This window comes from Ipomoea triloba, chromosome 6, assembly GCF_003576645.1.
Source record: "Ipomoea triloba cultivar NCNSP0323 chromosome 6, ASM357664v1".
NCBI lineage: Eukaryota > Viridiplantae > Streptophyta > Magnoliopsida > Solanales > Convolvulaceae > Ipomoea > Ipomoea triloba.
Window position 1 is genome coordinate 20179536 of NC_044921.1, and position 17502 is coordinate 20197037.

The following is a 17502-nucleotide window of genomic DNA, read 5'->3' on the forward strand; positions in this document are numbered from 1 at the left end:
AAAAAAAAAAAAAAAAAAAAAAAAAAAAAGAAGAAGAAGACAATATATATATGTTTATTACAACGTCATAACTATTTATACAAAGTCTCTAATGAACCTACCCGCTCTTTTTTATCTGCATTACTCGGGTTGTTGGCCTCGAGTCTTCTGCACCAACTCAACGGGCAGGTCTATTGTTGACCTTCAAGCCATCCACTACTACTTGAACAGATGAGCGTAATGTTTCAGGGACCCAGAGCTCATCTTCCATCATTGCAATTATCAATCTCTTCATATAAAAATATGTTGAATTTGTGAACTATTAACAATTGTAAAATAAAATATGTGAAAAAAGAGAAGAAATTAGTTTAACCAATTATATGTGATAAACAAAATAAGACAGATAGTGTAGCTTTCAGAAATATCATTGTCATTAATTACTATATTTCATCATTTCAAATAATTTGAAATTTCCCAGCACTCTCACTTCAATGGATAATGTTGAATAGACACGTTCAATAATTGTAGTGGATTACTAGGTACCATTTTACAATTTACAACGTTAAGTAATTAATGACATTGAGACTTAGTAGTAAGAATAATGGGCACTATGTGACAAAGAAATAAAAACATATATTCAACATATCATAGGAGCGTGTGTTGATAAATATTGGTATCCAAGTCCCATTCTCCAACGTACTAATTTTAAAAACTGATTAAAATTTTGAAAGGCAATCAGACGAATTAAATTGGAGCAGTTGATAATGACAACTTTTAATTATTTATCTAGAAGTAATTAAGAATAATATCAAGCATCATATGAAAGTTTTTAAAAGTTCCATGGATATAGGCCACGTATATTATGGTACGTCTCATATATGGACTGCCATGTTGACGGAAGAATGCTTCCAAAATTACCAACTAATGAATTAATTTATTACATATTAATTATATTAGTTTACCAGTTATATTTAGTTGTTGTACAATAAATTTTTTATTATTTTTATTAATATGTAACATCTTCTTAGATTATTTATGTTGTATCTCTATATATTATGATTATCTCAATGAAGTATCGTGCTATAGTCTTATATATATAATTAACAACTAATTTATAGGCAAATTCATTTTTATAACTTTACATTTCACTTAAAAAATCATTTAAAGTGAGTCATTGAATGTTAACTTGAGTTTGATGAGTACCTATTAGCTACACTTATTTTTCCCATTTCCTATATATTTTAATTACATTTTGTCACGAATTCTAGCTAATTATTTTGGGTATATCCGGCCCCCACCCTCATCTCCAAAAAAAAATTAATAATAAAAAAAAATTACATCTTGTCATCCATTGGAAGATTGGTAGTTAGAACTTGGTCTGTATTGTCTTATTCCATTGGGTTGACGTAATCTTCCTGATATAATATTGATTTATGGAGAGGGAAATAATAATAACATCAAATTATATCATATACTCCGTATGATTTAAGGTTTTCCTTACCTTGCTTGGATGACTACTTTTTGTCTGTATAAAATAATAAAATCAAAGTAAGAATTACATACCATGTACTATATGTTGAGCATAAATAATATAAAACATATAAATCATAAATGTGCAGTCCAACTATTAAGCTTTTAGTTGAGATGGAACACATGATTCAATTTAGTATCAGGGTCATGTCAAAGGTCATGATTCAAATCTCAGCGTCACTCAAAAAGAGACTATGGTCCACGTCCACGTGTTGGTATGTAGTAGGGTGGTATAAAGACATCCAAAACACTAATTCAAATTTAAAAATTAAATTACTAATTAAGAGGGAGAACGGAATGAAACTCTTATTTTATTAGGGAATGAGTTTTCTAATTAAGGGGTAAAGAATAACAATGATTTTGATTCTCATTCATGATAGTTAAACACATGAACCAAACACACCCTTAGAGATTTTAAATCTTTTAAATAAAATTCGAAGGTCCATTTTGATCCTTATATTTAAAAATAGAGTCATTTATATGCCAGATGGCCAAGATGGGTGGTAGTTAGTTTGTTTTGTTGATGAGTTAATATATTTGGGTCGCTTGGAATTAAACGGTAGGCATTTTGTACGTTCGCCAAATTATATGACTAACAAAAAACAATGCAAATGTTTGTTGCACAGCGAACTGTTCCTGATTGGGTGGGAAATGTTTGTTTGACAATTTTATTCCATGCTCCATTTTAATTTGTCATTTAGCTACATATAATGCATTAATGCATGCATTCGTGTCTAATAATAAATATAGTATTCATTTATTCTGTATGGCATTAACTTTTTTTTTTAAGGACTTTAATTTTTTTAAAAGTTAACAATAATAATCTATTGGCTTACGTGGTTAGTAGTATGACATCGTACTCTTTAACTTTTGTCAAGGACTAATGTTTCATTGTGGCAATTTTTAAAAAGTTTATTTAATGTCATTATATTATATATGGAGTATTATTTTGTTTAATTTATGACCAATGTATTTAAAATTTGGTCAGTTATATTTAATTCACATACTTCAAAGGCCAATTAGAAAATAGATAAAGTTACATTGGACCAAAAATTTTCATCCTTTGATAAGGTAATAAAAATGTCTTTTTTTTTTCCATTAGTTACTGTGAATTGGTCGATTTCATCCACACTAAAAAAAAATCTAGTTATTAATCAAATATAAATCATTTTGATTTCTTGCTTGTTGTTTACGAACTCAATTACCTCCTCAAATCATCACTTGTTTTTATATATCTTGAGTAAGGAATGCTATAAAATTTTGTTTGACATAACATAGACACATTTCAGAAAGAGTATCTCTTGGATCTAGTAATGACAATACAATACATACAATAATATTTAATACAAATCTTCATACAATTTGTAGCAAAACGAACTTTATTCTTTCCATTATAAGTTATAGTACGTTTTTACATAATTAGTTGAAGTAATGACAGCACTTCTTCACTTTTAATCTTTTATCTAGAATTATCTACTATACTAATAAGAGCCAAAGAGAGTTAGGCCTAAAATGGGTAGAAAAAATGACGGTCAAATTATTTAATCAAATTAATGGTTCAAATGAATTATTTAATCAAATAGATGGTTAAGATAATTCAGATTAATATTATTAATAGAGATTACCTAATTTAACCTTACTTTTATGATTATCCGTTAAGTTTTCCGTTAAATATTATCTTCTCCTTTAATATTCCGTTAACTTTTAACTTACCCATTAATTTCTATAAGAAATGTCTTAGGTTCGAACCTTATCTCAATCAAATTTGACATAATTAAGTTCTCACTCTATTTTACTCTTATTAAATTAAATAAATTAGTAGCTACAAAAAAAAATGATACATATGTATTTCTTTAATTTAGAATTATGTGTCTACAATACCTTTATTTGAAAAAATTATTCATTATCAAAAAATTAAATTAAATAAGAGAAATAATTTCATTAGTTATATTATTGTCTTTATTTTTTCTCATGCAAAGATTCTTTACATTCAAATTTATCAATTGATATTCATTACATTGTCCATTATATTATTTTTACAATATCTTGTAATTAAATATCAAAGTTATAGTACAAAATAATGTTATATATTTATTTACCAAGTATTTTATTAAAACTATGAAAAAAAATTTTTAAAATAATTTGAAACTAATTATATTAACTACTTGGGGATTGGTTGACAAAGAGAGTACTTAAATAATAACCCAACAAATTGAAGCGGAATCACTCTATTTTACTCTTATTGAATTAAATAAATTAGTAGTTACACAAAAAAATAATACATATGTATTTCTTTAATACCATGAAAAAAAATAAAAAAGAATAGTTTGAAACCAATCATATTAATTACTTGGGGGATTTGTTGACAATGAAAGTACTCAAATAACTCATTACCCAACAAATTGAAGCCAGAAACTACCTTTTAATATCTTTTGGAATACATAATATTTTAAATTTTCAAATTTTTATTAATTAATTTAATCTTTTTTATTAAAGTATGGATTTCTTTATCCACAATAACTCATTCAACAATAATGGTTGAACCAAATGAACCCCAAACAGAACCCCTAAAGGAAAGTCCATAGCTCCTATATCATTTATTTATTAACGAGGTAAACCCCACTCCTCACTATGTGAGTATGTGGGTAAAGCCCTCGCCCTGTGACCCTAGCCGGCAAAGAGCCACAAGGAGGTAAATCAGCCTAGGTTACCCATAGCTGACCGGCACAAACTCAAGGGCTTGAGGTTCGAACCCACGACCTCTCGGCTGCAGGTGTAACTCTCTTACCATAGCTCCTATATCATAATATCATTGCATGACGTTGTCATCTATGTTACCAACAATATCCGAATTGCAAATAACACACTACCAACAAAAAGGAAGAGAACAAATAGTAAAGATGAAGACAATGACAATGTTACTCAAAAGAGAATTAAGAACACTTAGAAAAATTCAAATTAAAGGAAGTATTTATTTAGACTATCATTTTTAGACCAAATATTTAGACTATCGATTTTACAAGGTTGCAAACATTTATTTTAGTAATAATTATAATGAATTTTCTATATTATCTTGGATTCATATATACTTTGAGTTAGATATTTAAATAAAAAAAATTCGACATTCAATTACCCATGTATAAACTTCTCCTATATAATTTTGCATTGATATACTTTCAAATATTTATTTAAATATAAACCTTGGACATTAACTCATTTGCGCAATGCGCGTATAAAACTAGTATCATTATAAATACCAAGTAAATAAAAATAATAAAATTACAACAATACAGAAAACTTCCCACTACCCTATCCCAATAACTTCCACGTTCATCATCAAAACCTCTCTCCTTATATTATTCCCAGGCGATAGCTTTTTGCTGCTGAAAACTATAATATCTTCACTTAATTGGTACTAATAAAAAGCAGCAATTAAGAAGGCAATATAATCAAACATCATGTGTTCTAATTTCTTGCCGTTTTATTGCTCTCTCCTTGTTCTCCTAGCCGTCACCACTCCGACAATCGCCGCCGAGGAATTCCAGGTCGGTGGCGCTGTGGGCTGGCGCCGCCCGGACCTTAACCACACTCAAATCTACGATCAGTGGGCTTCCCACCGGAGATTTCACGTCGGAGATTCCATACGTAAGTTCGTCTATATTTGTCGCCCATGCATGCATGCTTCACCATAAACTTAACATTGTTTTACATTGCTCTGATACCAAATTGAATCATTTACTTCATCTCGACTAAAAGTCTAAATTGATACTTAATTAGATTGTCTATCTAAAAAATGATTCTAAAATTAAATTGAAATACGTGTTCCATTTTAAAAATACTAAACTTATAATTGGATTGCACATTTATATTTATACATATTATATTATATGGTCTTTTATTTCCTATGTTGTTGAGTTTTGTGTTAGGTTTCGAGTACAAGAATGATACGGTGGTGGAGGTGGAGAAATGGGCGTACTACCATTGCGACACGAGCCGCCCAATCTCCGCCGTCTCCAGCGACGGCAACACCACCGTGAATCTGGACAAAGCCGGCGCTTTCTACTTCGTCAGCGGCGATTACGAGCATTGCAAGGATGGGCAGCGTTTACACTTGGACGTTTTCCCGTTGCATCAAGATGCCATTCCAAAACCGCCGCCGCATTCAAACTCCGATCCGATTCCATTATTTCCGATCAAATTCTTCTCCCTACTGTTATTGACTTTCAACGCCGCTTTCCTGCAGTAGTAGCTAGACTCCTTGGGAGATGCTTTACATTTACATTATTCATGTTTTCTTTACCTTGTTAAGGATCTATATATGGTTTTAATCGTTTTGCTTATTTATCTATTCTAAATATATATATTATGGATTTATGGTGAATTGGTGATACTTTATTTTCTAGACTTCTAGTATTTTGAGTATCTGTTCATAACTACTTTCTCAACCTACTGAAGCACAAAGAGAAAGCAGTGCCCCCATTAAAGCTTGAACCCACTCCCTTTCACATGGGGTGCAACCAGGTGCCACTAGACCACAAGATGATTGACAGACTTCTAGTATTTGTTACCCTTATTTTGTTGAGTGTTCCTATTTGTTATTAATGAGTGGAAAGTTGAAACACACATTTTGAAAAATTAGATGTTAACATAAAATTGACAAAAGTGAAAATGTTGATAGTGAGATTACATATGTTGAGTAGATATATAGAATTGCCAAATTTATTGGACATACATATAACAAAAGTAAATTATATGATCAAAATGGAGCAGTAAGGGGTTCTTTAACCTTAGACTGGTCATCTGGGGATTCCAAAATTTCTGCACTGCACAAACATTGCACGATTGTCTTGTCAGTAACAACATCGGCACTGTCTTCTTGCTTGTTCTTGTCTACTCCGTTGTTTTCCGGCACAACCAATACAGTCTCCGTTGGTTTTAGCCCCTATAAGTTTAGCTTCGTTCTGTTACTTTTGGAACAAAAACTGATTAAAGGACAAAAAAAAAAAAAACAGTTGAATTGTATATAAACCTGAATAAAGATAGTGGATGCTTGTTGGGGTTGGTTGTTCTGAACAATGTCGACAGCAACTTCTCGAGCGAGGTGGAGCTGACCTTGGTTTAAGGTTCTGGGTTCGGTCTCAATGGAGCAGCAAAAGTTGGCCATTTTGGGATGGGATTGGATCAGAGCACTGCTAATTAACGTACGGCTGCAGATCCAAGGAAATAATAATAAAGCATGATGAGAAGAGAAATTTGTGGCGAAGAAATGTACAACGAGGAACAGAAAGAGAAACACAAAGTTAGTTTGTGCTGCATTGGCATCCCGTGAAAGCTAAACTCATCACGGGGCCGTTCTACTATACATATGTTGGATCTTATCTGTTGGTCGTTGAGGCCAGTAAAGCTGTCTCTAGTCTTCGACGATTGTCATATCTACCAGCGTTGTGGACTCTTGTCCATGAGTAACACTACATGTACTTCTACATTATATTTTATTTTGGAAAAAGGTTCAAATAAACCTTCTAACTTTACTTAAGAAATTAATTAGGCCCTAAACTTTTTAAAGTAATAATTAAATTCATCAACAATATATTTTGGTACAAAAAATCTAAAAATCGATTAACAGGCCTCTAGGGCTCCGATCAAATTTCGGACATACTCCAGCGAAATTTCCGGCATAAAGTCACGACGACAGTAGAAAGGTCACCGGTGAATAATCGGAGTAGGCAATCACTGGGTTGCCTTCTCACTGAGGAGACGACGCAGACAGTCGCCTTCTCCGGTGAGGAGGCGACTTAGATGGTCGCCTTCTCTCATTGGAGAAGGCAACAATTCACTGGTCGCCGGTGACTTTTGTGCTGGAAATTTGATCGGAACCCTAGTGACCTGTGATAATAGGTCACTAACTGGTTTTTGGTCTTTTTTGCACCAAAATACATTGTTGATGGGTTTAATTGCGACTTTAACAAGTTTAGGAGTCTAATTTACTTCTTAGGTAAAGTTGAAAGGCTTATTTGACCCTTTTCCCTTTCATATTTTTTACTCATGCTCACATGTCACCATTTGATTCAATTAAAAAAGATGTAGGCCATAATTTTATGTTTTTCATTCCCCTCCAACAAAATCAAGACACATGACTAGAGTTTTACTCTTTAAAAATTTATTTAGCATTTTCTAATAATTATGTATTTGCAGTTAATATATTAATTATGTACTAATTAATAAATTATATTCCAATAAATAAATTGAAGGCACGTAATATGTTAATTACATGCATATAATGTTAATTATAGACATATAATATGTTAACTACATAATATATTAACGTTATATTATGTGCATGTGTTTAACATATTTCATGCTTTTAATTTATTTACAAACATATAATCTATTAATTATAGATTTACAGACATATAATATGTTAATTGCCGACCTATGGTATAATTTGGCCATCTTCAATCTTCGTTGAATGCTTGAGTGAACTATAGAATTAAGTACGCTTCGTTAGTATTGTCTGGCCCAATTGATTGCTTGGGTTTTTTTTTTTTTTTTGAATACTGGCCCAATTTCAATCTACATGAACTACTTCAGTCGCAAATTATACTGGGGACCATGGTCATGGTTGATATTGTAATTGTGTTGAACGGATACTGCAGTTGTGTTGAAAAGATACTGTAGTTGTATTGAAAAGAAACTGCAGTTGTGCGGAACAAAGGTCGTTCATCTGTTCAACACAACTGCAGTATCAGCTCAACACAACTGTAGTTCCAGACGGATGAAATGGCCTCTGTTTCCACACAACTGCAATTCCCTTTCAACACAACTGCAGTATCAGTTTAATACAACTGCAGTATCAACCATGACCCATGGTCCACGGTATAACTACTGCTTCTTCAGTGGCAAAGATAATGATATAACTATATAAGTGAATTGAGCTACTAGTGAATTATTTAAGTAATTTGATTTTATTCGAATTTGATTATGTCCTGTGACCTGTTACGATACTATTTATTAGATTAAGCGTTTATTATTATGTCTAAATTTATAATTCGTAGTGAATGCATAATTTTATTTTCTTATACTTATGTAACAATTGATGGCAGGGTGTTAAACTTAACTTTTTAAGTATATTAATACTGAACTTAAGAGTCTTTATCATTTTTATTTGGTTGGATTGGATTAGATAGATACCCCAATCCCATTAGATCTCATGACCAAACAACCCAATGCAATGCGATGACAGTGAAAGGATTGGATGGATGAAAGTATGAAACTTGCAACACTTATGGTTCACAAAATAAATTTTGAAAAAATATATATAATTATCTCATTTCATAAAAAAAATAGAATAAGTATTATATTATATTGTTTGGTTTGTTAAAAAAAAAATCAAAAACTGTAGTTTAATGAAAGGTTTTGTATAACAATTTATCTAACAATGGAATGATGATTGATGAAATATACATATTTCTATAAATTAAACCAAACATGATATTAACGAATGCCATATATTAATGGTTCGTACGAGGGTCATTATACTATTCCAATGTTAAGTTTAACCACTAGTTACCAAAACATCATGTATCCGATTGATCTCAATTACAATAACCTCATTAATAATATATATATTGGATGTAGAAATATCACCATAATGTGAAAGAAAATTATTAGCACCAAACCATTTCCATTAAGCAAACCAAATTAGCCACACGTTCACAATAAGACTCAACAATTGATTCTGAGTTCTGACCCATCTTCAGTCAAAAATAGTAATAATAACTGGGAATACGATAGATGTACTCCATAAAAGTATAACTCTTGTCAAGTGTTCAAATTTTATTGGTTAAAGAAAAAAGAATGAATAAAAATCATGACGAATCACATTTTATTAAACAATCATGACATATTATAGGGAGAGATCGAAATTTTTTTTATTACATGTACTCTCAAATCTTACTTTCTCACTCAATTTTACTCTCTAATGTAGCAGACTCTAATAAGTATATTTTTTCTATGTGAATCTCAATACAAGTGTCTACATTAAGAATTTGTGTATGAGAGTAAAATTTGACGGTAAAAAATAAGAGTATATATAACATTTTTCGGAGAAAATAAAAGTACATATAGAATTACTCTAAATAATAGAGCGAAGCTGCCCTACTCATTATTAGACAGTGGCAACTACCAAAAACAGTTAAGCTCCAAGTCAGTACGGGGTTAAATAAACAGAAAGTTACCTAGCTGGTAAGTCTGTTAGTACGCAGTTAGTTTAGTCAGCAGGAGGTTGTCAACAGAAGTTGCTTCAGCTACATTCGGTGTGTATATATATATTATATATTCGTACGTACTCATTGATGGATATATTCAAAATGAGTTAAGAATGGAGACTAGAGTTTGAGAGTTCAAAGTCCAAGGCTCAAGAAGATGGCCTGGGTAGTCCAAGAAAAGACCTGGGGCTCAAGACAAGGGATCTAGATGAGGCTATTCGAGTCGGGTGGCTAGACCCGGTCTCTGCGGCAGGCCTAGTGCGATCGTCGTTTCGCTTCAAAGCCTCTCTCCGGAGTCGAGGCGACCAGATTTGACCCAACCTCGGGGTCCATGGAGGCGTTGACCGGGTCTTGTAACCCACCATGAAATTAGTTAAATTGATTGGATTTCTCTTGGTATAAATTGTCATTTTTAGTTATTAATAGAAATCATGTTCTATTCCAACAAATTCTTTGTAGTATTCTTATATTGATTTGCTCAATATTATTACTACAATTATTTATGTTTACCATTTTACTCTTTATATTTTATGCCAGCTTACTCATCCACGCATCAATTAGTTCCATCACTCATTTTGATACCAAATAAATATTATTATTTTTATCTTATTATTAACACATAATATAATCGACTAATTTACATGTAGGCAATTAATAAATATGAAAATTCATGACACCTAATTAACTTTTTCCATGTTAATTCCTAAGCGTGGGAGAATTGATTTCTAATATTACTGCCACTCATGTGGTAAGATCAAGTATGTTGAATTGGGCGGAGGTTGGAGAAGGACCAAATCCAACATTAAGTGGCTAGAGGTTATTGGACGGAAGTCTGGAAGGGTCTAATTCAGTACGTTATCACTAAAAAATGTGGGGGAAATGATAGAAATGTAAGTGCATGGCATTTTATTAACAAAAATGTGAACGAATCTAATAATTGACGAAAATGTGAAAAACTCAATTCCCAAATGCGTTATTTGTCAGAACTGGTCAAACACAAATCGCAAGTGAGACTTGTATTTTTCGAAAAACGCAAGTCCCACTTGCGTTAAATTTTTTTAATTTTTTTATTTTTTTTTCTCTCCGGCTACCATATTTGGTCCGACGCTGGAGAAGCCAGCAACCATCGCTGGCTTCTCCTTCGTCGGAGAAGCTAGCGATCAAATATGGTCGCCGAAGAGACCATCCCTGACTTGCGTTTTGTGTTTGACCAGTTCTGACAAGGAACGCATTTGGCAACTGGTTTTTTCACATTTTTGTATTGATTCACATTTTTGTCAATAGAATGCCATGCACTTACATTTTTGTCATTTTTCCAAAAATGTGTTGGTATAAAGGAATAAAGTTGTTTCTGCTCTACTGGTTATAATTTTTGACTTAAGTCGTACATGATTAATTGAATCCTATCCAAATAAAAAAATTAGTGTAGTTGTAAGTGTTTCATCCTAATATACTAGGATATTGTTTAACTCTTTTAAGGACTCTGTACAAACTTGGCTATTTCATAAAAATGATGGGTTTATGGTAAAGATTATAAGTAGCGTGTGAGGGAAGGGGGACAAGAATAATTGCAGTGTTACTAAATAACGTGGAAAGATCCTCCCAAGACATGAAAGTTGAAAACCAATTAAGCCAACCATACTCAGACCACCCTTTCCTTCAATATATATATATATATTTTTATATATATATAAACACAGTACAGTCATGTATGTCACTTACTGCATGTGCTCCTCCACATGCATGTCACCTGCACGTGCTTGTTTCTGCTATTCCATTATTTTAACCCTAATCTTACTTAATCAATCCTTATTTCTGGTAGGATTTCATATCCCATGAGTTCTATTTTACATCTATCTTGCCATCACAGAGAGAAGAGAAAAGGGCCAATAAACACAAACACATGAACTGGCCCCTACATCTTGCTGGAGGGTTCTGTTCAGTGTTGTGTACATACATTGTACTTTGAAGTACACTGTTTTTTTTTATATTATTTATGTTTGAGTCGGCGGATCGACTAGAGTAGATCATATCGCAATTTAAACTAGACTAATCTTAAGTTCTAAAATCCTGCCCTATAACTACTGGGAGAGGTGAATCACACGTCTTCTTGTCAGTCTAAGTTCCTGGCCACTTCTTGCATGTACACTATATGCACAAGAAATTTTCATCACCTCTGAATCTCAGATCAATAATGTCTTCTAATGACTATAGGTTTTGAACAGTGAGATTAGATGTTACTAATAAAGTAAAACTTTAGAGTGATCAATTAAATTAACTGAACTAGCTTTGCAGGCGATCAGATAGAAAGTTAGCTAGAGTTGAGAGAGTGCAGAGAAAGGATATAATATAATATATGGTGTGCAGAGCATATATGTATGCATGCATGGACGGTATGATATGATGGATAGAGATTGACATAAGACAAACACAGCTAGCTAACTGCTTGTCCCATTGGTCGTACCCTGGCCACAACCCAACCTGCGAACAAGGTTAAGGGTCGTACGTATTTGCATACCACCATGTTCTTCAATTATGCATTAATTCCCTCAATTTCTCGTACAACTGTAGCAGTTAATTACGTGCCTACCTACAAGCTCTCATATTGGGTGGCACAGACCCATATGCTCTCACTTGTAGGGTAGTATTACGATAGAGTCAAAAGTTATAACCATTATCAAATGTAAAATCTTATTTCCTTATGTCAAAGGTTATACAGAGTAATTAATAGTGAAAACCTAATTTTTTTTTTTACATAAAAAAGTGATCAGCTCTATGTTTCAATAGTACGATGTTATACTTCTTTCTGAGCTACAACTATTGAATTAGCATAGTTAATTTAGGTAGCACCATTTAGCACACGGTTCTTTAGTTTTAAACTAAAGAATTATTATGTACTCAAAAAAAATATAAATCTATTATTTTTAACATTTTTTTCTTTTAAATTAGGATATAAAACAATACCAATTCAGTAATAAATATAATGACATTGAACACCCATAAAGAATATGAAATATGCACATGTACCCATACATGTACAGTATGTAGATTAAATGTGTGATTATTTTACTAGTATCTCTTTTTAACTAATACTCGTATATATGGTAGAATTTATAACCATTGGTTGTAGCGTAACTAATCCCTAGGTTTTTTTTTATCCACGTTTTACTAGCTAGAGATTTAGGAAATTGGAACTAATCACAAATTATTGACATAGTTAATGGTGATTTCAATTTTATTTAGGCTTATCTGTGAAAACAAAAGATTGAAACATTCGTGTCTTCTTATAATAACTTTAGCTAAAAATTTTAATGTTGATACTTTAGTATTAAAATTTTAAGAATTAATAATGCACTAACAGTATTAATATTAGGAAAAAGTGTCAAATAGGCCACTGAACTTATCGCTTTTGTGCAATTAGGCCATTGAACTTAAAAAGTGTGCAATTCAACCATCAAACAAGTAAAATTTGTGCAATTGGACCATTTTTACAAAAAATTTCTGGTAAAATCCAATTATATTACTAACGTATATGTATTAAGAGTGGCATTTTCTTCTACCATACTAGTTGGGAGTCAATATTGAAATGTTTTTAACTCAAATTGAATTAAAAAGTTTTGTAAAAATGGTCTAATTGCACAAATTTTTCTTGTTTGATGGTTGAATTGCACACTTTTTAAGTTCAATGGCCCAATTGCACAAAAGCGATAAGTTCAGTGGCCTATTTGACACTTTTTCCTTAATATTATAAATTTTGGTACTCACCAATAAACCTTATTGCTAAATTCTAATTTATAAGTATAATAATATAAATACACTGTGCCAACTACTATGTAGTGCGATGATACTTTTGCTACCATTTTAAATGAGTGGTCACACAATCAACCCCTGGTGGTGGAAGTATTATTGATTCTTTGGAATATATACACACACTGTTATTGCTTCTTTTTTTTTTTGGTTGAAAATAATGGAGAGGAAACTTGAGACAAAAACACCTATACAAAATCAATAGCCACCTAGCTTGAGAAACTCCAACCTGAAACTCAATCATTATTTTATGGACAATGGTGGCATGGTCCATAAATAAAAGATAACATTATTTGTGTGTACTGAATACATATTATTTTGTATATTTTTACCGTTCATAGAAAAATTTGTCATGAAACTTCAACCAGTTAATAATATAGTGTTTTTTTTTTTGAAAAAGTTAATAATATAGTGTTATTATTAAATGAATGAAAGGAATAAATTAAAAAAAAAAAAAAACAACAACAACAACTGGAAAAAGAAGGTAAAACAAAGGGAGTAGATATAGTTTTAATAGCATATGGACCAAGTTGTAGACATGCATAGTTGATTCCGGGAGCAATCCATGTGCAAATTCCTCACCTTTCAAATTTCAAGACATCCCCACCACCCTCCACCTCCGTGGCCCATGGCCTTCACTACAATGCCGATGTATGTATTGCACTACCTCTACCTGCAACAACCCATCCTTCTCCTTTAAGTTGCATATATGTCTATCATTGCTTAACCCCACTCCCCCACCACCTTATTGCCATTTTCACCTCTTTACTTTGTCAACAAGCGAATCAATTCCATTCCAGCTTTTCTTCAATTCATCAATTACTAACAACCATAAGTGTACAATTGACAAAAGAGAGAGTTGCTGAAATTTAGGTAGATAGATTGACGATCAGAGCATATCAGAACAAACTTTTTAAAGAAATGGTTTAATTCTGAATATATGGGGATTATGTCATGGATTTGGTACAAAGATTGGAAATTCTAATAACAAAAAGTAACAAAAGCATTGCGCAATTCAAAATTCAAGTGACCTGTGACCATTTTTTTTTTATTTTTTTTTGTTTTTTCCCTCCTCGATAATTCAAATAAATCTAAATCTTGTTCAATGGGGGAAAAAGGGGTGTTTGTTACTTAAAGCTTAAAAAGGTAAAGGTGAAAACTAATGTTGCTGGGTTACTAGATCATGTGCCTGAAATCAGGACAACCACTTTCTAGATGATGATGAAGCAAGTAATCTTCAGCACCGTTGGATATACCGAAAATCGAGGCTTGACTGATCAATGATTGCTGCTGTTGCTGCAGCTGGTGGTGTTGTCTCCGGAGATCCTTTTGCCGCCGGAGCTCCAGGACTTTCCGGTGGGAGTTGGAATGGCGAGTTGACTCGAAAGTGGGGCTCGCCGCGGGTCGGTACTCGGCCACGAGCCGACCCGACTTGTACCGGACCCCACAGGCATTGCAGAGTGTCTTCGGCCCCAACGGACCTGTACGCCACTGCGGAGTCTTTTCAGAAGCACAGTGCAGGCACTTCCTGCCTGGAGTTTCACCGTTTTCTCTCTTTTTGCACGGCGCCGTTTTCGTCGCCGCTCGGGGAATTGCATTAGCGGTTGAGCAATTGCTGTCGGAGGATGACGTGGCAGGGGAGAGGTGGAGGAGGCGGGAGGACCAGTCGCAAGGAGCAGTTCTGGAGCGTTTGCTCCGTGCTTTGCCGGGAACAGATACGTCGGAGCGGAATGCCGGAGGTGAAACCTCGTCTGTAACGCTCTGGCGGCCTGTAGGGGCAATATTGGTCACGGAGGACAGAGTATCGGTTATATTACTGGCGGCGGCGGTGGAGGCAGTTTTAGTGGCGGAAATGAGGTGAAGGTTTTGAAGCTCGTCGCTCGAGAATGAGTCTTCAACGATGTTCGACAGCCATTCCAGCTCCGCCAAATCTTCATACTGTACACACAAAAAAATAGATGAAATTTAATCTCCAGGAAAATTGCAATTGCTGAAATAAAATAGGAGAATTTCCATATCAAGCATGAATTTCTAACGAATGTGTGAAATTTAAATAACCGTGTAATAATTACACAAATTTCAGCGCGGAAATCGCGGCTACGAATAACAAAAAAACAAACAAATAATACACACCGGAACGCAAATTTCGGACGGCGGAGGGAAAGGAGCGTCGGTGAAGCTGCGGCAACCAAGGTTACCGTTAAAATTACAGCCGCCGCCGCCGGAAATAGAGGAATTACAGCTGTCGACGCCGGTCACGGTGGAGGAATCACCAGTAACACTGTCGAAGAAAGTGTCCGCCATGACCTCGTCCTCAACAGAGAAATTAAGAAGGTCATCAACAGGGAAATTATTGCTGTTATTCTCCATAGCCGCCTTTCCTTCCAGCACATAACGGCTCTCGGAGGAGAATTCTGCCTCTCCGGCCGGCAGCAGATAACTGCCGTCGATGAACAATCCTCGCGCAGCCATTGCAGAAAAATGTGTCAGAAGTAATGAGAATGGAAAGGTGCTGTTTGGTTTCGGAGTGAGTGCTCTACCTGCAACTCTGCAAGTTATAATTCAATGAGGGTAAAGAAGGGCAAAGCTGATATTAAGTAAAATATTATTATAATGCTACTTTATTTTTCTAATATTAAAGAAAATAATAACGGATAGTGAATTTTTTTATTTTGAGTACTATCGACTCTGTTACAATACATATCTGTTCATAACTAAATTAAAGAACACAAAAATATGTAAAAATGTAAAATTATCATTTTATCCCACGTTTAAGCACATAGTAAATTACAGCTAAACTTATATGTATAAAAAAAAAAAACAAAGTTCATAATGATACCAACATGTCACTCATGAAGTTCACTTTTATCCTTTTACAGTATTCCATTAGGAATTTATGTTAACCAATTAAGAGACAACAAATTCCAAAAACTGTTACCTGCCAAATACCCTTTTGGTTAAACTAGCTAATCATCCATTAAAACATACCACACACAGCTTTATTAACCTAACATGTCCATTATATTCATGTTTACCAATTATACTTTCTATCTATAATTGTTGAGATAATACTTGATCCATTAATGTTTATGAATTAAACTTTCTATTTATAGTTATTGAGTAATAGTTGTGATACTCATTTGAATTATTGATCAAACAAAGCAAACGTCATGTGAATAATTAAAATAGGATAATGCAAAAGGACAAAATTAAAATAATGTCGAATTATTACTATTTATTGCTTAAATATTACAAATTTAACTGCTTTTAATGAAAAGAACGTGTCTTATCTTAAACTAAAGTAGTAACTATATATACAAGTGTCTTACAAAAGTCTTTGGGCAATGTTTTAGCTATCCGAGCACTCTTAACAACAAGCATTGACCTTGCATTCTCTGGGCATAGTATGGCCTTGACACACACCAAACTCTCTCGAGCTGAGTTTGTTGACCATGTCAATTCCAAGCTAGGTTGAACCTCAAGTTGTTTGTTCTATGTTTGCTTCTTGAACTAATACTTCACCACTCATTGGGATTTATCTTCTTGGTTTGTGTTTAATATTTTCATTAATATGTTCCACTTACGAGACATTAATCCAAAAAAAATCTAAGAAAATTCTACCAATTATCTTTCAAAATACTTTTACTAGTCAAGATCAAACATAATTTATTTATTTATTTTTAAAAAAAATATAAATTAACAATCTTTACCAACTCAACCAATCTTGAATCGGAACTTACCAAATACAGCTTAATTTATGTACTAAAATCACAAATCCCCATACTAATTGCCATTAACAAATGGATAACGTTTGTTTACCATTACAGACCACTGCACCAATCATTTCCCTCTTCTTTCCTTCCTCAACAGCTCAAACTTCTGCTTATATTATTACAGACGAATAAATTAAAGGACTGTG

At 33.2% G+C, this 17502-nt stretch overlaps 3 protein-coding genes across 3 annotated transcripts; 1 reads left to right on the forward strand and 2 right to left on the reverse strand.

Moving 5' to 3' along the window:
- Positions 1-4967: 4967 nt before the first annotated feature.
- Positions 4968-5755, forward strand: LOC116023634 (stellacyanin). The gene is made up of 2 exons (XM_031264636.1): positions 4968-5154; positions 5436-5755. The coding sequence occupies exons 1-2, from the start codon at positions 4968-4970 to the stop codon at positions 5753-5755; spliced, it is 507 nt and encodes a 168-aa protein (XP_031120496.1).
- Positions 5756-6134: 379 nt separating this feature from the next.
- LOC116023804 lies at positions 6135-6762 on the reverse strand. The gene is made up of 2 exons (XM_031264822.1): positions 6539-6762; positions 6135-6451 (listed from the first exon to the last, which is right to left on the reverse strand). Exons 1-2 carry the CDS (start codon positions 6671-6673, stop codon positions 6266-6268), a joined length of 321 nt encoding a protein of 106 aa, XP_031120682.1. The 5' UTR covers positions 6674-6762; the 3' UTR covers positions 6135-6265.
- Positions 6763-14447: 7685 nt separating this feature from the next.
- On the reverse strand, positions 14448-16122 carry LOC116022901 (GATA transcription factor 9-like). The gene is made up of 2 exons (XM_031263804.1): positions 15717-16122; positions 14448-15521 (listed from the first exon to the last, which is right to left on the reverse strand). Exons 1-2 carry the CDS (start codon positions 16053-16055, stop codon positions 14760-14762), a joined length of 1101 nt encoding a protein of 366 aa, XP_031119664.1. The 5' UTR covers positions 16056-16122; the 3' UTR covers positions 14448-14759.
- Positions 16123-17502: the final 1380 nt, after the last annotated feature.